This window comes from Talpa occidentalis, unplaced genomic scaffold, assembly GCF_014898055.3.
Source record: "Talpa occidentalis isolate TD23 unplaced genomic scaffold, MPIMG_talOcc4v2.1 talOcc4.14, whole genome shotgun sequence".
Classification (NCBI taxonomy): Eukaryota; Metazoa; Chordata; class Mammalia; order Eulipotyphla; family Talpidae; genus Talpa; species Talpa occidentalis.
Window position 1 is genome coordinate 79084364 of NW_023601433.1, and position 21251 is coordinate 79105614.

The 21251-nt window shown below is 60.5% G+C and overlaps 2 protein-coding genes across 4 annotated transcripts in view; one reads left to right on the forward strand and one right to left on the reverse strand.

The window, feature by feature from the left end:
• The first annotated feature begins 1470 nt into the window (after positions 1–1470).
• RAB35 (RAB35, member RAS oncogene family) lies at positions 1471–17907 on the forward strand. 2 transcript variants are annotated; one of them, XM_037511061.2, is made up of 6 exons: positions 1471–1617; positions 6454–6504; positions 9302–9425; positions 13787–13911; positions 13995–14119; positions 15567–17907. In XM_037511061.2, the coding sequence occupies exons 1-6, from the start codon at positions 1566–1568 to the stop codon at positions 15693–15695; spliced, it is 606 nt and encodes a 201-aa protein (XP_037366958.1). In that variant the 5' UTR covers positions 1471–1565; the 3' UTR covers positions 15696–17907. The 2 variants fall into 2 exon arrangements, with proteins under 2 accessions (XP_037366958.1, XP_037366959.1); XM_037511062.2 differs by lacking the exon at positions 13995–14119 and having other exon boundaries at positions 1542–1617; positions 15567–15705.
• Positions 17908–18400: 493 nt separating this feature from the next.
• BICDL1 (BICD family like cargo adaptor 1) overlaps positions 18401–21251 on the reverse strand; it is a 67437-nt gene continuing 64586 nt past the window's right edge. For both annotated transcript variants that reach the window (XM_037511064.2, XM_037511063.2), the window contains one exon: positions 18401–19869. In XM_037511064.2, the coding sequence (XP_037366961.1) occupies positions 19708–19869 (162 nt within the window). In that variant the 3' untranslated portion in view covers positions 18401–19707. The remainder of the gene's footprint in view (positions 19870–21251) is intronic.

A 21251-nucleotide genomic window follows, 5' to 3' on the forward strand; every position in this document is an offset into this window, starting at 1 on the left:
TTTCCTCACTAGAAGTTTCAGATTCCAAGTCCTTGTTCTTCTGACATCACCATATTGATCCTTAGCTCCTGGAAAAACAACTTAAGACTTGAGTCACACACTCCTTCCACTGTCCAAGGATCTTTCCTGCCACGCTATATAATTACAAACAATGCCTATCAACAGACTGGCTAAATTATAGCACAACCATATGAGGGAGTGTTACAGGCTACAGCTGTTAAGCGACAAAATGTCTAGTACAGTGTTTAAAAAGGCACTGCACAAATGTGCTTGCAGAGGTATAGGAAATTCACTGAAGGGCATTTATTCAACAAGTATTTTTTTTTAAAAGATTTATTTATTTATTTATTTATACAAGCACTGGGTACAGTCAGAAGCGCGGGAGGGTGAGAGAATTCACCAGAGCCAGGGCGGGGAGCAGAGCAGGCAGAAGGACCGAAGCACACTGCTGAGGGGAGCAGCGGGCGGCAGGAGAGGTCTGCGCACCATGTGGGACCCTCCTCCGGTGGCTGGGGGGTAGCCGGGGATCGAACCGGCACTGCAGAGGCTACAGGCAGCTTCGCAACCCAGCGCTCAACCGCTGCGCCACCGGGGAGGCCCTCAACAAGTATTTTTAAGCATCATAAGGGAGTCAAGAAACACATTAGCAAGATTACCTGTACTTTTTGGCAAGCTGTAGTTCTCTTAAGCCACGAACAGGACTTTTCTGCAAAGCCAAGAGGCAAAAAAGGAAGGCCGAGGCAGCCAGGGGACTATCCGACCGGCATCCGGCTGGAAAGGGCCAGGGCCGTCCCGAACCGGAAACCTGCGCTTCGGCAACGAGGGGCGTTTTACCTTGAGCTTTAGCCCTGAAGGGCCGGCCAGGTGCGGACTTACTCAAAGACTGGATAACACTGGGGCTGCCGACACACCGGACCCCGCTCAACCCCGGCGGCCCGGGTCCCCCGACGCGCGCTGCGCCGAGACGCGCCCCCGCGGGCGGCGGGGGCCGGGGCGGGGCCGCGTGTCCCGGCGGGTCGCTCACCCCCGGGGCTGGGGCATCCGCCGCTCAGCAGAGGCGCCCGCGTCCTCGGCAGCACCCGGGCAGCACGCGGGCGGCGGCGCGGGGAGGGGCGGCGCCCCCGAGCCCCGCCCCGCCCCGCCCCGCCCCGCCGCGCCGCGCCGCGCCGCGCCGCGCCGCGCCGCGCCCGGGACGCCCGTCCTCTGCTCCGCGGCCTCCCCACGCCGAGCCCCGCGGCCGCCCGCCGCGGCGAGCCGCGCCAGCCCAGGGCCCGCAGCGCGCAGGCGCGGGGGCCGCGCGGCGCGGGCGCGGCCGGGCGCGGCTGCGGCTGCGCAGAGGCGGCGCCGGCGCGGCGCCTGCGCAGTGGCGGGGCGGGGCGGGAGGCGGGCGGCGGCGGCCGCGGCGGCGGCGGCGGGGGAGGCGAGGGGGCGGCGCGCGGGGCGGTGTTTCTGTCAGTTCCGGCTGTTTGTTCGGGAAGTGGAGCCGCCGCGGCCGGAGCAGCCGAGCAGCCGCGGATCGCGAGGCCGCGCCGCCCCCGCCCGCCGCCGCGCCGCCCGCGCCCGCCATGGCCCGGGACTACGACCACCTCTTCAAGCTGCTCATCATCGGCGACAGCGGTGAGGCCGCGGGCCGGGCGGGCCGGGCGGGCCTCGGCGGGCGGCGGGCGGCGCGGGCCGGGGGCGCCGCCGGCGCGGGGCGGGGCGGGGCGGGCGGGGCGGGGCGGGCGGCGCGGTTCCGCGGGCCGCGGGCGCCCGAGCCGGGGTGGGGGCGCCGGGCGCGGGCCCGGGCGGGCCGAGGCGCCGCGTCCCTCCCGCCGGCCCCGCCTCGCGGGTGACCTTGGTCCAGTCGCGCGAGCGCGGCGGCGGGGACCCGGGTTCGAGTCCCGGACCCGCTCCCGCGCGCTGACCTTGGCGCGCTCCGGGCCGGGCCGGGCCGGGCGGCGGGGCGGACCGGGCGCCGCCGAGCGGGCCCCGCGGAGCGGCCGGGGTGCCCTCTGCCCGCCGGCGCCGCCCCCGGGCGATGGGCAGGTCCTGGGGCTCCCGCCGTGAGGCGGGGCCCGGCCGGGGCCGGCGCATCCTGGACGCGCCGCTGGACGGTCGATCTGTCTCCGCGCCGCGCGGCCTCCCCGGCTGTGAAAGGGGCTCCCCGCGGGCGCGCGGCGCCGGGCCCGGGCCGGGGGTGCCCAGGGCGGTGGGGCAGCCGCCCGCGCCCGGCCGCTCCCCCCGGGCCGCTGCTCCCGCCCCGGGGCCTCCGGCTGCGCTCGGCGCCCAGAGGGGCCGCCGTGGAGGTGTGTGTTGAATGAATGAAGCGTCTTGGGAAAGAGAAATCGGCTGCTTTCTGGGGAAGGGCGGAGGGGTTGAGAGGTGTGTGGAGTGAGACAGATAAGCAGGTTTATGGGGTGACTGGGAGGTCAGGGAGGCAGGTCCCAGGAGGTTTATGGGCGCATAACTGAGGTGCTGGGGTGATGTGGTGTTGGGGAGCAGGCTTAGGCGCAGACCGAGTTTACAGACCAGACCCGAGGTGAGAGTGGGCCCGTGGCTCAGGAAAAAGGGGCCAAATCAAGCGTGTGGTAAGACCCTGAAGTGGGCGTGTTGGGGGACAGCGTCAGAGCTGGGTCAGGCAAGTGGCTGGGTTTTAGGGTCAGGGGGAGTTGGATCGGGATGTGGCTGATGGGTTGGATCGGGTGAAGGGCGGCAGAGGTTTGTGTGGTTACTGGTGGAAGGTAAGGGGAAAGTTAGGGGCGAACTGGGGAGATGAAGAATCGCTGTGGTTGGGGAAGGAGTTAGACAGGCAGAGGGTGGAGTCGTTTTGGTTTGAAGCAAAGAACACCAGACAGGCTGTGTAGACTGGCTCTTGGAGATGGTCTCTGATGTTCTGCGAGCTCTCGTGCCTTAGGCCTTTACAGGATCTGAACTCTGGCTGCGGTCCTGAGGGGCTGGCGCCAGGATGATCTTTTTCTTTTTGGAGTTGAAGTCAGCCCACCGTGGTCACAGGCCCTGACCCCACTGTAAGCCATCTAGGGCCCGTGTGCTGGTATCCCAAAATGAAAAGCGTGAACTCAGCAAGAAAATGCAGCTTGTTGACTCCTTTTCTCTGTAAAGCCTGGGGAGTGGGCTGGGCCCGCTCTCTCCCAGTACCTTTCCCACTGTATTGATTTTTCACTCAGAAGCCAGGTGTGGGGGTAAACTCACCGGGTCAAGGTTTAGGTGGTCTGGCTCCTCGTTTAGTCTGCGTGTGGTCTGCCGTGTAGAGGAGACAGGTGCTTTGCAGTGTGATTTCGCCTGACAGTGAGCTGATCCTCAGAGCCCAAGGCTTGTGACACTGGGAGATGGTAGCCATGGAAGCTCACGCTAAGCTTTAGCAACTGAGCAAGGAGACTGACATGTGCTCCCCTGAACTGGGCTCACGTGGACGCTTCTTAAGGGTTATCAAATGATTTCAGATACTCTGTCATCTGCTTCTCACGCGTCGTTACCGTGTGGTTTGTCAGAGAAGGAAACTAGGGCTCAGAGACGCCGACGGACTTGGCCAAAGTGGCACAGCTGACAAGAGGCAAAGCTGGGAGTGAGCTAATGTGCATGATGCTGTGTGAGCAGCTGGTGTGGAGCCCGAGAAACAGTAGGGCCTCAATGAATGTTAGTTCCTTTCTTTATAAATGTAGAGTTCTCCTGCCCACTCTGCCACATTGTACATGCTTCTGGAATACATTCCTTCCACTTCTGCAGCTCTTCCACACTTGTAGAGTTCCACACTTTCCCTTATGTTCCTCTGACGTTGTGTGATTTGTGACAGCTTCCTCTGGTCCGTTGGGACACCCGTCCTCATGCCTAGAACCTGGAGGCCGGCGTGGTCAGGGACCTAGTTCAAGTCTTTCACCTCACAGATGAGTGAACTGAGGCTCAGAGAGAAGTGACTTCTCTGAGGCTACGCAGTGAAGTAGTTGCTGAGCTGGAATTAAAATGAAAACACTGGACTCAGAAGTGGAAGGTCTTCAGTCTTGAAGTGAAGCTAAGCGGAGTGAGGGGACTAGAGCCCGAGGAAGAACGGCTGCGGGTGGGGACTCTCTGTGGAGGCTTTTAAGACCAGAGCATCTGTGGAGGCCTAGATGCCTGGGAGGAGAGGAAGCTTGATTCTGGGAGAAGGGTGAAGAGGGACAGTGAGGTTTGGGCAGAGTAAATGTGTTTCCTGGCCTCCCGGAGGCATGGAGTGCAGGGCCGGTGCTCCTTGCAGGGGGACAGACGACGGGACAGGATCGTGTGGCTGTTGTGGCCACTGGAGAACGGCTGCAGTGGGCTGTGATGAAGGTGGTCCACCTCCTCTCTGAGGCCGGGGACGTGGGGTGAACAGTAGCAGAGTGTTTTCCCCAGGAGGGGGCTTCCAGGGATATTGAGAAGGTGACCCCTTTTCAGGGTGCGTTTCTTTCCCTTTGAAGGGGAAGTGCAGTGCCAGAGCTTGGTGCCAGGCCCAAAGCATCAGGGAATGTAATGTGGTCACTGGAGGGGTCTTTCGACAGCTGTGCAGGGCAACTTGGGGACCAATGAAGGGGACCCGAGAGGGCAGGCCGGAGAGGTGCTGCTGCTTCCTTGCTTCATGCAGAGAAAACCCCTCCCTCTTACTGGTTTTAGATGAAATTTAATTTATAAAGGAATTCTGCTGCCCATTCCCAAATTCGAAAATGACTGCTTTGGCTTCTGTTGCTGCTGCAGCGGGTGTCAGATAGTGTCGGTGAGACTGGCCTGTGTGCCGTTACAGATTCACTGCACGGGGCTGCGTTGGTGCCCACTCTGTGCATGGTGCTTACAGTCTGTGCGTGTTCGGAGTACGCGAGGCAAGATCTTCCTGCAGGAACTCACAGCCTAGTGGCCCAGACACAAGCTGTTCGCTGAGTAAGCAGTCCCAGAAAGGTCCCAGGAGGAAGCACAGGAGCCGCCCGACTGTCGGGTGTTGGCATTGGGTAGAGCATGGTGAGGGACCCAGCCCAAGAGCCCAGCTCTTGGCTCTTGGGCTCAGCAGGAAGCCCCGTAGAGGCAGCAATGAGGAAGTGGCTCTGCACAAGAGTGCTAAAGGCACTGGGGCCGGCCAGCAGGTACGTGGGTGCAGCGCGGGTCTGCTCAGAGCCACACCCCCAGCCTGTCTTTGGGAAGGTAAGACACAGAGTGACTCCATGAAACAAGCTCTTAGATCATCAGAGAGGACTGTCCGGAGAGGATGTCTGGGCTTGGTAAGCTGTGGAGAAACACAACCAGAATGGGGGCGGCGTGAGTGTCTGCTGAACGCTGCTCATCCCCACAGAATCTGAGTTTACCCTTGGGGGGTTTCTGAGGCCCCGGGTTAAGATGTCTTCGTCTCTAGCTTTGATCGCATTGTTGCTGCCCGGAATCTAACAGGAGTGAGATGCACGAGCCCCTTCGAGTCTTTTTATTTTACTTCCTGAAACAGATGCAAGACACTCCTCAGGCAGTGTATATTGGCAAGAGTATATATTGGTAAGAGCTTCAGATCTCTGGAGTAAACAGCTCTGGATTCAGATCTCAGCTCCACATTTCCTGTGGAGGCCCCTAGGCCAATTGTTGAGCTTCTTGGAGTCGCCGTGGTTGTATCTTGAGATGCACTCGGGGTTATAGGCGTGTCTGTCGAAGTGCCCACCACTCACCGTGCTCTAGGTGTGCTAATTCCTTCCTTCCGGGGTGGGTTGACCCAGCTGGCCTTAGGGGTGAAGTTAGGGGGTGGAGCAGGAGAACATGGGGCAGGTGCCTCAGGTACGCTAAAGCCACTGTGCATTGAAATAAAGGGAAGCCAAGCTTTTGGGGGCTCTACCTTTCTTGGAACAAGTACGCCTGGAGATGCTGTGCTAAGTGATAGGGGCTCGAGCGCGCGTGAGCTGTTGGGCTGACAGGTGTGAGGCATACACCCCTCCCCCTGATCCGGCCGCAGGGTCCTGGGCTGGGGAACCATGCTGGTCCGACTTGTCTGAGCCTCGGTGTCCTCACCTAGAAAATAGATCAGATGATCTCAGGGCACTTTCCAGCTCCGGTTCCTCATTTTCACACCACGCACAGATGAGCTCACACATAATGTGCACTGTTCTAGGCTCCATGTGTTCGACACCCTTTGGGTATCTCCCGCTTGGCTGACCTTGCCCTGCCGTATTCTGTCACCTGGTACCTTCCCCTGGGCTGCTGGGATTGGCCCTCAGCCCCAGGCACTCGCCCGTCTCATCCCGTTTCCAGGGGACTGGGAAGTAGCTTGTCTTACACCGGGACAGAGAAGGTCAGAGATTGAGCGGGAGAGATGCTCTTAGTGTGTGGCTGGTTGGGGAGATAAAAACCAGCATCGAGGAGAGATGGGTCCTCGGAGCTGCTTCGGTTTGGACTCGGGTATCATCTCCTGGAAGGACTGGCCGGGCGGGAGGGCACCCAGACCCCTCTCATCTCCTGCTTTCTCTCCCGCAGGTGTGGGCAAGAGCAGTTTACTGTTACGCTTTGCAGACAACACTTTCTCAGGTGAGTGAACCCCTGGGGGGCCGCCGGGGTGTGTTGGCTTGGAAATGCCTTTCCTTGGTGCCGGAACGTCACTGCCTCTGTCTGACGCTGGGAACGTCCTCCCTGGGGCTGCCCCGTGCGGGGAGAGCAGACAGGAAGCCGGGGCCGGCGGTCTTTGCGGCGGCCTTCGTCTGTCGTGGTCAAGGAGCTCCTTTGCAGGCCCGTCATTGCCCACCTGGAGTCCCGCTGTGCCCCAGCGTGAAAAAAAGCAGTGAGGCCAATATTGCGAGTCAGTGCCCGCCGGTGCAGAATTTCAAACAGGAAGACGTCGGTGAAGTGGAAAGTGAAAGCTGGCCTTTCACTTGCCCCTCGGTGCCCCGGGCCTCTCTGTCTTGCGTCTTTCTCCAGCCCCACAAGCGTATCAAGGGTCACCCTCGCGGGTGGCGTACGGGACCTCTCTGGTTCTCGTGAAGGCCCGAGCAGCTCCCGGGCGGTGGGTGGACGCGCGTGGCTTGCTCTCAGCGCTCTCGAGCTGCGCGGCGCGGGCTCCCGGGCTCAGGGGCGCGGCGTTCCTCGCCACAGCGCGTGTTGATCCCTGTATGGAAGCAGCCGCTGGCTCGGGGGCATCTGTGCAGGAGCAGGTACTGCGCACGACGTTGTGCTCAGCGAGCGCACTCCACGGACGCGTCCTCAGCGCGCGCCTCCCTCCTGGCTGGAGCAGGGGCGAGCGCGCGTCTCCCTGGCCGCGGGCGAGGGGCGGGATTGCATTCGCTGGGGACCTGGAGGCCGCTGCGGAGGCTTCAGGTTGACTCCTCTGAGTGAGGACTGCAGTGTGACTGCGTGGTGGGGGACTTCCTGTGAGGTGGCGGAAAGCCAGCTGTAGTTAGGAAGTGATCAAATCGCTAATTAGGAAGTGATTGTCCTGGGCGGAAAAGTGGGTTTTGCCCCTTACGCCCCGGCCAGGGACCCTGCCACAGCGCGAGTGGGAAGGGGCTGGAGAGAATCGTCTTCTCTGGGCGGCCGGGAGTGTGGCCAAGTCTCCACTTGTCTATAAAGCGGACTGGTCGTCCGCCCTCCCGCGCGGGGTTGCTGGGAGGCTCCCCCGAGCGCCTGGGATGCGTCACCCCAGCGGCGGGCGGCGCGGGTTCTCTCCCACCTGGACGGGAACTAGCGGGCAGCTTGTCCGGAGCTGAAGCACGTTCCTGGCCTTCCTCTGTCTCTGTCTCCCCATCCCGGGCCCTCTCAGCCGCAGAGGCCTCTCTCTCACTGTCTCTTTTCCATCTCCACTCCCGGTGGCTTAGTTCAGGCCGTGGTGGCTCCTCGTCTGAAGCACCACAGCAGCTCCTCTCCATCCCGCCCCGGGCTGCACGCCCTGTCTCTTTCCTCTGTGTACGAACCCAGCGCTTTCGCTTGTGCGGAGCCGGAGCAGCTCCGGGCAGGAAGGGCTTCTGTCCCTGGGTGAGCCCTGCGGCGGTTTCTCCTCTTGGGCATCATGGGCGTGTTGGGCCTGTTGTGCAGGGCTGTCCTGTGCATTGAAGGACACTGAACATCGCTGGGCTCTACTGACGAGGTGTCGGAGACATGTCCCCGGGCCCACTCCCCCACCCGACCCAGGGCCACAGCCAAAAATGTCTGCAGACATCGCCAGTTGTCCTCTGGGGGGGCGGAGGCACGCCCGCTTGAAAAACGCTGGTCTTCATAATTATTTTGGTGCACCTGTCCGCCTTCCTTTCTCACACGGTTTGTCCAGTCTTTTGTTTTTCACTCACTCACTCGCTCAGCGCAAGGTGCTGGGCCCTTTTGATGTCCTCCTTGGCATCCTCTAGGCCAGTGGAGTGCCTGCTGCTGTCTGTTCGCTGAATGGATTCTCTCTGTGCAGGGTCTTTCCTCCGCCCAAGTTCAACCTTTGAAATTCTACCCATTCTTTCAAGCTACACCCAGATGTCACTTCCTCCTGGGAGCCTGCCTTGAGCTCCACCTTGCCTCAAACTTTGACCTATCCTTTGCTCGCAAACAGTCAGTGTGTGTGTGTGTGTGTGTGTGTGTGTGTGTCTTGACTGCGGCACTCTAGTGCTGTGAGCTCCAGTGGAGTGAGACCACGGCCTGCGTTAGTGGGAATGTTACCCAGTCCAGACTTTGTAAGCCTGGGCTGATGCCTACACCAAATCCTCAGCTCCACCTTTCACACAGATGCCCAAGAAGGCGATTTATACTGTAAATGATGAAAACCCATCGTGCCTGTCACACATGAGAGAGTCCAAGCTCTCAACACTGGTGCAGAGGCCCCGAGGTCTGGCCTCTGCCCCCTCCACCTGCTCCTGTGATGTTCGTGACCCCACATGACCCTGTACTGGCTATTGCCATTTCTTGCTACTGTCTTTTCTGCCCAGAGCAATGTTTTTCAAACTGCAGGTCGTGACTTGTTTGTGTGCTAGTTTTGTGGGTCACTTAAATTTCTTGGAATAGAAAGCATAGAAAAGAGAAATCCCGAGTGCCTCATAGGTCTCCCACTGTTCTCAACCCAGTGGCCAGCCTCTAACTAAGGAGCCTGCCCCTCCCCCAGCCATCGCCCCTTTGTTTCATTTCCTTTGCTGCACTCCTGCGCTCTGAATGGTCTTTATCACCTTGCTTCATTGTATCCTGTTTGTTGTCCTCACCTTGACTGTGGGCTCCACCAGGGTGGGGACCCTGTCTGTCTTGTTCAGGGTGGTGTCCCGGGACTTCTGTGTGCCAGGCACAGAGGGAGAGGGAGGGGTCGTGGGGCCCAGGGCTCTGCACCGAGCACCCGTGGGCCGTGTTAACGTACGTGTGTGTGCAGGCAGCTACATCACCACAATCGGAGTGGATTTCAAGATTCGGACCGTGGAGATCAATGGGGAGAAAGTGAAGCTGCAGATCTGGGACACAGCTGGGCAGGAGCGCTTCCGCACCATCACCTCCACGTGAGTCAGGCTCCCCGGCTCCCCTCTGACCCCTCACCACCTGCACTTGGACAGGGCTGAGTGACTGGGTTGTGGTAGAATGTCACTGGGGTGGGCCTCTGAGGCGGTCAGGAGGTGAGCTCATTGCTGACCACAGCAAGTGGTGTTCAGTCGAGTCCTTCCTCTTCCTGAAGATGTGCGCGGAGGAGGGGCAAGGTGTGGCTCCCCCGTCCCTGGCGGAGTAGCCCATGCCAGTCATCCTGCACTTTGGCTGTCAGTTCCTTTGTCTGCAGGATGGGATAAGGGTGGTATTGGCCTCACCAGGTGCTCAGACTAGGTGACAGTTACTCGTTAGGTGTCAGTTGAGACCTCCAGGGTCAGCTGTGAAGGCTCCTGTCACCGCCTGACTTCTGTGAGGTGAAGTCTCTTCTTCGTCGGGAGGCCTGAGGGCGCCCCAGTGTGGAAAGGGCTGCCTGTACTGAGGACAGACTCGCGCAGTTGTCCTCTTCACTGCTGCCTCCCCTGTGTGGTGCGGAGCTGCAAGATGGCGGGAGACTGGCAGAGCTCCTGCAGAGGGGCTCTTGGGCTCTTGATGGAAAGGAAAGATCAGGACTTTGAAGGTGGAGAGTTTGGAATTTACATTTCTGTTCTTGTGCAAATTACCTAAACTTCCTGTGCTTCAGTTCTCCAGAGGATTCTTTAGGATTCTCTCTAATGCCTAGTCCTGCGTGCCAGGTACTCTGTGCTTGGGCTTTGCGTGGGTGATCTCGCTGACGTCTCTGAGGTGCTCTGTAGTTGGTCCTGTTATCTCCATTTCACAGGTGAGGGAACTTCCCTGGGGTCCTGCTCCCAGTGAGTGGCTGGGCCTGGGCTCCACAGCACAGTGTGGGAGCCGGTATCTGGCCCAAAGTCATTGCTTCTTTAGTGGGCGTCCCCTGTGCCCCACCCTGCAGCAGCTTCTTTGTGGAGGGGGCTCTCGGGAAGGTGTGTGAGCAAGTTCCCAGGCCAGCGATCCCTTTCTTCTCTTGGGCATGGAAACACAGCTGACTCCCAACCTAGATATCCATCCTGGGGCGCCTCATCAGCTTCTGAGGGGGGGAAATGTGAGGGGTGATGTTTCCCCCCTTGGTGGTGCAGGGAGTGCTGGGTGGGCCAGGCTGGAGACAAGACCAGCAGGGGGTTGGCACTAGTCCAGGGGGTTGGCCATCCACCTGTTGGATGCAGAGCCAGAGCAGCTCTGGGCAGGAAGGGCTTCTGTCACTGGGTCAGCCCTGCAGCAGGCACATGGTGCCCTGGTCCCTGGGAGCCCCCCACTCCTGAGGGCTGCCCCGCGCGGCTCTCTGTGCTCTTGCTGACGAGCTGGCTGTGGACGGCCATCCTGGGCCCCTGGATCTCAGCAGCTGTCAGCAAGGCCCTGAGCAAGTTGGCCTCAGATTCTCCTTATAATAGGGTTGAGCTGGGGTGGCCGGAGCCTCAGGTGGGGGTCAGGGCTCTGGAGACACTAACTCCGGAGGGCCTTCCTCTCCGCCAGGGCTGCTTTCTTTCACTCAACCCTCGAGAAAGCAGCCTGTGATCGTCTCCAGGCCTGAGATGCCCAGAGAGGCTGACGTGAGCTAGCTTGGTTGCTTGGTCGGGAGCTGAACTGCGGTGTTTGACGCTGAAGCTCATGTCCTAAACCGGAGCAGGCCCTGCCCTCTGTGGCCCCCACTCCTGAGTGATGGCACTGGGCAGATGGCAGAGGCTCTCGTGCCTCCTGTGCCAGTTAAAACCAGTCAGGGGTTTCAGACCCATGGCTGCTAGAAATGCTCCGGGCCTGGCACTCCTGGGTGCCTGGATGCCGGGCCCTTTCAGCAGAGGAGCCTCTGCCCTCCCCTGCCATCCTGAAATCCACCTCCTGCAGCGGGGGCAGGAAGAGGGTGAAAGGCCTCTTCGCTCTTTGGGGAGACTGGCGTTACAGAGCTGCCCGAGGGCAGCGTGTTTGTTCCCGGGTGCTTGAGAGGGGGTGGTGCTGCACGCGGGCAGTCTGTGAGCACTGGCTTGGCCCCCCAGCCGTGCTGCCTGCTTCTCTGTTTGGGGAGGCCGAGGCCAGCTCCATGTTGGGGTCCTTGACTACTGCGTGCGATGGTAACTGGCAAAGAAGGAAGTCTTGGAAAAGTTTAGGAGTTGCTGCTTTGCGGGGATTGGGGCAGTCAGGGAGCAAGAGGGTGGCCTGTTCGGCTTCAGAATATGACAAGGGAAACTCAAGTGGCAGCCTGTTCGCCTGGTGAACACGAGCCTTGCTTCACTCGCCCACTCTGTTGTCTCTTCCCAGCTGGGGTCGGCTGACCCCGAGAGGTGTGTCGGGGGAGGAGGGAGGCCAGGGAGGAGGAAGCCCTTGGACACCTGGCGCTGGACCTGGGAGTCAGACCTGGGCGCGTGGCTCTTGGCGGGGTGACCTCGGGCCGGGCCTTGCCTGCGGAATGGCGACCCTGTGTTGCAGAGAGGCATAAGGTGGTGGCCACGTGCTTGTCGGCGTGCCCGGCAGGGAGCGCAGCTGTGGGGAGTGGGGGCGATCACTGGTGGCGATGGCACTGGAAGCCCAGAGGCTCACACAGCTCCGCACCCCAGCTTTTCCTGAGCAGTGCACTGTCTGGGCCGCCGAGAAGGGGGTGTTCCCGGGGAGGACGTGGCTCAGTGCTGGGGCCATGGCCGCGGGCATTTCTTTGCCTCTCCGGTGGTCTCCAGCAAAGGAGAGTCTGGAAACAGTGCACTGCTTGCCCTTGTTTGTGGGCAGGGGACAGTCCCTTTGGCTCCCCACATTCCTGCACCTGCTCAGGAGGGTCCTCCAGGCCAACCTGGAAGATGACCTGCCCCTCCTCGCAGCAGCTGCCGGAGGGCAGGGCAGGGACGAGCTGGTCCTGAGGGCCTGGTGCTTACATGACTTGGTCAGTGGTCCGCGTGCCAGGGGAGGCAAAACCGTGGGCAGACCTCAGGGGGCGTGTGAGGCGTGGAGACGGGGCAGGGAGGAGGGCGGACCTGACTCCTGCTCGAAGCTGACAGGGACCCTCACCGTGCTTCCCTGGTTCTCTTCCGTGGCAGGAGCCTCAGGTCGCATGGAGGGAGTATTGCAGCCAGCGGCCGTCTGGGCTGTCTAGTGCTCCATGTGCTCGCGGCAAGCCAGCCTGTCCCCTCGCAGCCACCCCGAGAGTTAAGTGCTGGTAGCCCTGTTTTATAGTTGAGCAAACTACTGGGGCGAGGCAAACGCAGTTCCCTTTGCAGGATCCCACAATCCACTGGGTCTGGCCCCTTTGGCCTTTGGCCTGTGATTGGGCCTAGAATGTGAAGAGTTGGCCAGAGAGCCGAGGGGCCGGCAGACGAGAACACAGCAGCCCACAGCCTAGCTGGCTCCCTCCTCACTGCGCCCGTACTTCGTGGAAGGGGAGCTGCTCTCCTGTGGGCCCGGGGCTCGGGCCTGGTGAGCTTCAGGAGGCTGGAGGTGCTTGAGGCTGGGCCAGTGGCAGCCAGCCGGCTGGGAGGAACGGCGTGTCCACTTAGGAGCTGGCCTCTCGCGGGCAGTGATTCTCACCCTCCTGGTCCTGAAGGCCCTGGGAGCACAGAGTGGCGGGGCGGCAGCGCCTCGCCTCTGGGTCATTGACGTTCTCAGGGAAGGCTGAGGCCCTGTCTCCCCTTCCTGGGGTGAGGTCCCCCATCTGTCCTCAGCCGCTGGAATAGAAGGGCACCTGGTGTCTGGAAAGTTGACATTTTTCCCCCTTCCAGACCTTTTCACTGACTTCAGGGTCTGTATGCGTGAATGGGGGAGTATCTGGGGTGCTCTCTTCCTATCTGAGCCTGGATGCCCAGCGGTCCCCATGCTCCCCCTACTGCCGTCATGGAGGAGCCCTGAGTGGCCAGAAGGGAGGTGCCCACCTGCCTCCAGGGAGTGAGAGAGACCCGGGCAGGGCTCACCACTGACTTGTCGTCGTGGAATGGCATTTCACTGAGATTTGAGGAGAGCAAGACATTTTGATTGTTAAAACAAGGACAGTGCCGATATGATGTCAAATTCAAAAATGGCCCGAATTTTAAAAATAAAAACGTCAAAGAAGTTGCAAGGCAGCAGCAGACTGAGCAGGCTGGTTGGCCACTTTAGGGGTTTGCAGCCTGCCTTTCTGGTGCCGTGGACACGTGCGTGCAAGGTGGTGCTGCCAGGCGTCTTCCTTGCGCCACAGCATGTTTCAGGCACGTCCAGCCACGGCCATGCGGAGCGCAGACTCCAGGGCGTGTGGGAAGGCACTTGCCCTGTCGGCATTTCCCCAGCTGTGGACCTGATGGGCGCTGCCGGGTCCTAGTGAAGGGGCTGTTCTTGTTCAGCAGAAGCTCTGACTCAGGTCCCGGCCCTACAGGTATTATCGGGGGACCCACGGGGTCATCGTGGTTTATGACGTCACCAGTGCCGAGTCTTTTGTCAACGTCAAGCGGTGGCTTCACGAAATCAACCAGAACTGTGATGACGTGTGCCGAATATTAGGTGAGCTGGAGCCAGTGGTGGGGTGGCAGGATGGAGGGTGCAGGGGTGCTCCAGGGCCAGGCTGACTTTGCTTTGCCTTAAAGTGGGGAATAAGAATGATGACCCTGAGCGGAAGGTGGTGGAGACAGAAGACGCCTACAAGTTTGCTGGGCAGATGGGGATCCAGTTGTTTGAGACCAGTGCCAAGGAGAACGTCAATGTGGAAGAGGTGAGGCCTGGGCCTGATGGGGGGGGGGAGTGGGGCCAGCTCTGCTCCACGCCACAGCTACTCAGGGCTTCCAGGTGCCAATAAGAAGCAGCCCTATAGCTACCCTCTCTTGGGTGCCTGTGGTGTGCCGGGCATTGTGTTGGGCCCTTAGAAGTCTTAGCTCGTATCTGAGCAGTCCTCTGAGGTAAATGGTTCACATGTTCCAAGTGGAGAAGCTAAGGTTCCAGCTTAGATCTGTCCAGCACCACAGCCAGGCATGGCTTCTACTTGGTCCTCTGCCTCACTGTCTCTGGTCCTACCAGCTGTCACTTCTCCTGCTCTCTGGCTCTGCTTGGGGCCTTGGTCTCCTGCTGAGACCAGGTAGTTTCCTGTGTCTTAAGAGCTCAGGTGGGCACCTGCTATGAGCCCCCTTAGACTCCTGGGGAGACCCCAGCCTGCAGCCCTTCCCTTCTGCCGGGCTGCTAGAGAGCATTTGTGATCCTGTGGGGAAGAAAGCAAGACCTTGGCCCTAGGCTGGCCCCACTCACGGCCTTGGGAGAGAGTCAGCCTCCCAGTGTGTGGAGTCTAGCCACCTGGGGAACTCGCGTCCTCATTGCCTGCCAGACGCAGATTGCACGTGGTGGGGAGCCGGCTTCAGTAGATCTTACCTTGGCTTTTCTGTGCCCACTGATGCCACCACCACTGCTGCCATTAGTGGCTTTTCCCAGTGGAGTGGAGGGCACGTGGGTCTGGAGGCGGAGTTCTGATCCTGGCAGCATAAGGACTTTGCGGGGAAGGGGAGTTGGGAAGGGTCTTGGGCAGGCCACAGACTCCCCCAGACTGTCGCCAGAGCAGGGATGCCGTCATCTCTGTCATCAGAAGATTCCAGCTGAAGGAAAGGGGTCCTTTTCCTAAAAACAAAGTCTGGAAACTCCCTCAGAGGATGACTTCCCTGACATAGCTTGTGGGTCTTTGATATTCCTTTTTGAATTTTGGACAAAATAACTCACCACCTCCTACAGAGGGTTGGAGGACATACGTACAAAAAAATTCTTGCGTAGAAATAGAAAACTGGGGCCTCCCCGGTGGTGCAGCGGTTGAGCGCTGGGTTGTGAAGCTGCCCGCAGCCTCTGCAGCGCCGGTTCGATCCCCGGCTGCTCCCCGGCCGCTGGTGAGGGTCCCACATGGCGCAGACCTCTCCTGACACCTGCTGCTCCCCTCAGCAGTGTACTTCGGTCCTTCTCCCTGCTCTGGCTCTGGTGAATTCTCTCACCCTCCCGCGCTTCTGACTGTACCCAGTGCTTGTATAAATAAATAAATAAATCTTAAAAAAAAAGAAAGAAAGAAAGAAATAGAAAACTGGACCCGGGGAGGAGGGGGGTGGCTGTGCTGGCTTGCAGAGGTAGCACAGCCCTGACGGGACCTCCTCACTAGGTCTTAGGCCTCCCTGCCTCCTTCGTCCTCACAGATGTTCAACTGCATCACAGAGCTGGTCCTCCGAGCAAAGAAAGACAACTTAGCGAAACAGCAGCAGCAGCAACAGAACGATGTGGTGAAGCTCACGAAGAATAGTAAACGAAAGAAACGCTGCTGCTAATACCCCAGCCCGCCCACCACAGAGACTGCACTGCGCCGCTCCCCGCCTCAGGCTGCGGGGCTCCTGGGGGACAGTCTCAGTTTTGTGCCGTTATTTAAAGAATTCTCTCAACGTTTTTTGTACTGGGAGGCGCCATCGGCACTTCCTCCCCTCCCCCCTCGAGTGCCAAGAAGGTAATGGACAAGCCTGCCCTTCCCTTCTGGCGCCCCTGCCCCTGGCCAAGGCGCCTGGGCCCGGCGAGGATGCTGCCAGCCGAGTGGACTGATTAACCTGTTTGTATATAATGTATATTGCTTTAACCAGCCACACCACCCTCATCCTGCTCTGGCTTCGCCTCCGTAACGCCAGCCTGCTGTCGCAGGTCCTCGCCCCCATCCAGCCTGCCCCCCCATCTCACCGCCAGCAGCTTCCTGAGGCGGCAGGATGGTGTTCTAGCCACGTCTTTTGCCAACCTGGGCTGGCGCAGTGGGCTCCGTGCTTCTTGTGCTCTCCTCCAGGCAGTCGACTTCTGTCTCTGGCACGCAGGGTCTCACCACTCTCTACAGCCTGTGGGGTCTGTGTTCCAAGCCCAGCTCCCCTCTCTCATCTCCTGCCCCGCAGCCATTCTGGCAGCTGGGAAGCCCCAGGCTTTGAGAGAAGCCTGGGGCTTCCCGTTAGAGGCCCAGCCCTCTGGTTCTGCAGAGGGAGTCACTCCTGCCCTTCGGCCACCAGATTTCCTGCCCTGACTTCTAGATGCCTCTGAGCTACAAACCCAGGGGGGCCGTGGCTTCTAACTTAAACCAACACCTTTCGGTTCCAGCAGAAAGGCAGGGGTGCGTCTGTGCAGGGACAGGTCTTCAGGAGGGCTTAGGTGCATTATTTTAACAGATAAAGAAAATGAAGCCAAATGAATTAAGCTCCTCATACTTACTGTCTCTTCCTGGGGTTTGGCTGGCACCGCAGCAGAGCTGGGGCCTCCCCACTTTCTCGTCCAGTGTTTTTAGGAAGAGAGAGTGACTTCCTGCCGCTGTGGACCGGGCTCCTAGCAGAGCAGTGCTGCCCCCGGGCCACTTCTTGGTGGGAAAAGAGAAGGGCTCCCTTAGGGCCCCGACACCTCTGGCTGGGGAGAGGGGCCGGGGCTGCTGGACCATGGGGGTGCTTCTGAGCTGGAGGGGGGCTGCCCCAGATCACTGACAGAACGAGCTCAGGACACCGGCAGCGTGAGGATTTCTTAGCAGGTGGAGGAACAGCCGCTGGGCGGGGTGCCAGCTCTGTCCCCTGAAAGGAAAAAGAGGGACACCTGCACTTGGTTAGTCCCTCTCGGGACAGTCGTTCACCTTTTCCCGAAAAGGATCACGTAACCTGGGAATAATTTATTTCAGCATCATGATGTGTTGTACGAGATGTCTTTTCCTAGGTAAAATTTCCAGGCGAAGCGATACCCAGACCCTTGTCTGACTGGACAATCACATCACAGATCACACTGCGGATTTTCCATGTTAACACTGTTGATGGGTTTTTAATCAATAAAAAAGCTGGGGATTCCTTCTGACCTGTCTTTCCACTTCCCCCACCGGCCCAAAGCCTGAGGTTCTGCACGACAGGCCTTCCCCTCGGAGCCACAGGACAGGTGGGGAAGCGCGTGGAGGCCCTGCAGGGCCGGGCCACAGACCGCCCCGCCTGGCCGGGGAGGGGGCGGGGGTGTGGCCTCTGCCCGCGGGACCTCCTGGCTGGCCTGGGTCCTGTGAGGTGCCCAGAGCTTGGGCTCCCGGGGTGGGCTGCACACCGAGCTCCGGGGACTCGGGCGGCGCCGGTATGGCAGCGCTTGCAATTCCAGCAATAAAAGGGGGCGGGTGAGGGTTCTGAAGCTTCGTCCAGACCAGAGGCCACCAGGCTTCTGGCCACCGGACTGCCAGACCCAAGTGGTTGGTGGAAGCGGCTGGTGGGGTGATTTTGGTGACCACAGTGTGCCTGTCCCGCTGAGTGTCACGCGCATGAGAGGGGAGGGGGGAAGGGGACCCACAAGGCTGGACGGACGTTCCGGTGAACCTGATGTGAAATTCCTATCGAACAACAAAACTTTTAAATGGTTTGCTAGGATTATTTCTGTATCGAAAGTTTCTAATTATGCTTTTTAAAAAAAATACTAAAAATAAAGGTTCAAGCTGCCAAGTTCTCTGCCAGGATCTGTTTCCTCTCCAGCTGCTCCGGGTGGTGGGGGCCTCTTCCCGCCCCGGGTGTCCGGCTCATGTTCTGGTCCGAGTCCTGCGCCGCTGCCCAGGGATGCTCGGAGGCCAAGTTCACTTTCTCCGTTAAAGGTTGGTCCAGGCGGAGCAGCTCCTGGGGTTTGGCACGCTGGCTGGGAGGGCGTGCGGGCAGTGCCGGGGGGAGCACCGTGTTTATTCTCCGCAGGCCGGAAGGATGCCGTGGGAGACTCTGCCCGCGGCGCCTGCTTTCCGGCTGAAGCTTCTGCCAAGCAGTGGGGTCCGCTGGAGGCTCGGGAAGCAGTGCTGGCAGGGGCGGCCCGTCGGCGGGCACACCGCAGCTCTGGCAGGGAGCCGGGGGCGTGGAGGCAGTGCCTGTGGCCACAGCTCCCCGTTCAGCTGTCACTTGACGGGATTCCTCCCGCCTCCACCCTCCCAGAGAGGTGCCCCTCCTGGCCACAGCCCCGCCAGCCCGGGCGGCTCTGAAATAGAAGCTGCACCTGACCCCGTGCTCCAGGTGCCCAGTAACAGAGGCGGGAAGCTCTGTAGAAATTCATTTTATTCTTATTCAGACTATTTTCAAAAGAAGCAGTGGTGCGCTGTTTTTCTAAAAATATGCCTTTATAGATTTATACATAATATGTATATTATAAAATCCATACATGTATTTACATGGTGGCTACATACAAAATTACAGCACTGTGGTATGTACATATCTATAGGTACATTCTTTCCACTCATCCCTGCTGTGCTTTTCCCGGGGAAGGACGGGAGACGAATCCGTCCAAAGCAGCTTGCGGGCTGACTCAGCCCAGGGCCTCAGCAGAGAAGGTGGAGTGGCTGCTGAGGAAGGAGCAGAAGCAGCAGGTTGCAGGACTCACCCTTCTGCAGGCCTGGCGGGCAGTATCTGGAAGCATCCACCTCGTGGTGCCAACCCTGCCCTTGAGGTGGAGGTGAGGTGGCTGACCAGGCCCCTCTGGGGCCGTTCTGTGGCCTGGATGTGCTTGGCCGAGCCAAGAACTTGTCAACGGGAAGGGAACGGGGAACTTCGGGAGGCTGAGACCCCCCCCAGGCCCTGGGAGGGCCGAGGGCCCGTGAGAACACCACGGCTGGCCGCCCTCGGTGGTGGTGTTCTGGACGCAGCTGGGAGGTCAGTGGCAGCCAGGGGAGGTCAGTGGCCAACCCAGGCACAGACCACTGCGGCTGAGTGCAAGAATGGCCCTTGCTGGCAGGGCCCCGAGGCTACAGACTGGGTCTCCTGCCCACAGAGATGCTCCTGGCAGAGGTGCATGCACTTGGGGCGGGACCGCTCCTCTCCTTACTCCCTGGGCAGGGGCCTGGGGAAAGGAAGGAGGTGCAGGTCTGGGCCTGGAGCCCTACAGGACTAAACCCCCGAGGCCCATGAGGCTCATGGCAGCCGGGGGCAGCGATGGCCTCCTGAGGCATGCAGAGAAGGGCTTCCATTTCTTCTGTCCCCATGTTCCAAAGCAGGAGAGCAGTGGTGCCCGGAGCAGGGAGCTGGAGCCACTGAGGGGTGGACGGGTGGGCTGTGATCCTTTGGGTGTGAGCAGCAGAGCCAAACCAAGGGGCTGTTCTGGAGGCAGCTGGGCCCTGCTGAGCAACAGCAGATCCTGGGCGAGCCCAGGCTGGTCCTGGTTGGCGGTGGGGACAGGGCTCTGCGTCCCCATCAAGGGCAGCCACCAGACAGTGCAGCGGCCAAGCCCGGCCCAGGGGAGCCCTAGTAGGTAGACAGTGCGCCGGGCCCTTGTCTGTACCCCCTTTTCAGCCACCTCGGTCCACCCATCCCCAGTAGCCTGACTCCTTCCAACTCAAATTTTCCTGAAGAATGAGAAGAGCCGTTTGCCTTCAGTGGTGCCAGGCTCATCCCCGCGCCCTGGGCCGTGGGCCCTGGCGAAGGCAGCAGCAGGCCGGCTCCGTTCCTTCAGGTGCGTGTCCATCAGCTGCCGGTCAATGACCCTGTGCATGTCATCCTGCAGGGGCAGAGCGGAGGAGGCTGAGCGGGGCTCCTGGTGCGGCGGGCAGAGGCGGCGGGGGTCAGAGGACAGCGAGATGAGGATGAGGGGTGGGATGGGATGAGTGAGCGGCTGCAGCCAAGGCTGCACACGACCGGGAAAGCAGCAGTGTGGGTGCGATGCCAGACACACAGCACGCGGGCCCTCCGCCCCGCCAGGGCTTTGGCTGCTGCTTGCTAGTGCTCTCCCCCACCGACCCCCGAGGCTCACCCCGCACACCCGGAGACCTGCCACAGCGATGCGTCCTGTCTGTCTCCTTCCAGGCCTCTGCCCTCTCTCCCATGTCTCTCAGGGTGGGTGTCTGCTTGTCTCTGCTCCCCCACATCCCTGCAGGCCCCAGGAGGACCTCAGCTGCCAGTTCTCGGGCCCAATGGCCTGGCTGCAGAGGGCTTCTCCTACCCTGGCCCCCTCTTCAAATTACCACCAGCCTATGCTGCTGACACCCAAGCCCCTAGGGCAGCCCCATCCGGTGAGGGTCAAGGCTCCCTGGGTGGTGCCCTCGTCCATCAACCACACGCTTTGGCCCCTAGCGGCGAGGCGCCCACAGTGGCAGAGACTATCTGTGGCACCACCATCTCCAACTCAGGCCCGCTTCCTTGGCTTCCTCACTGGGGTAGGATCCTTCCTCCTCCAACCTGTCCAAGTTGCCAAGAACATGGGCCCCCCACCCCAACCCCAATACAGAACAGCAGCTCCCACTGCGGAGGAGCCGCCACACAGCAGCCCCTGGCCATTCTAACTGCGAGCCCCTTCTGGGAAGGTGACGAAGGCTCTCTGCCACTAATACGGGGGACAACGTGGTTTAGTGATGTCAGCGGCCAGCCTACGTGTGACATCAGCCGTGAACAACACAGCCAGCGTCCCCCGACCCCTCAGCCCCTCACCCCCCTGAGATGTCCTGGTGGAGACACCGAGCCTCGGGCTGAGCCTGGAGTGGTCAGTGGCTGGTGTCCGAGCACAGGACGGTGAGGCCTGTGGTCAGGGCCGAGAGCTCTGCAGCCCCGAGCAGCCGCCTGATGAGGACAGGAAGTTGGGCTGGCCAGCCCCTCCCTGACCAGCTTGTCTGTCACCTCCTCCAGCTTGTCTGTTTCCCTCTCTCTCTCACCAGTGGGCGTCACCTGAAGGTCTCTGCAGATCTCAGCATGAAACAAAGGGCCTGCTGCCCACGTCACCCTGTGGCAACGAGTGTGGGCTCGGGCCCCCTCCCCCGCTCCCGGCCTGCCCACCTGCCTTCCTCCTCCCTGGCCTGGCCTCCTTCCTACTTGATTCCTTCTGGCGCCTCTCTTCCTCCCCAGAACAGAGACCCGGCCCCCACTCTTGAGGCCCCAGCACAAGGCCCT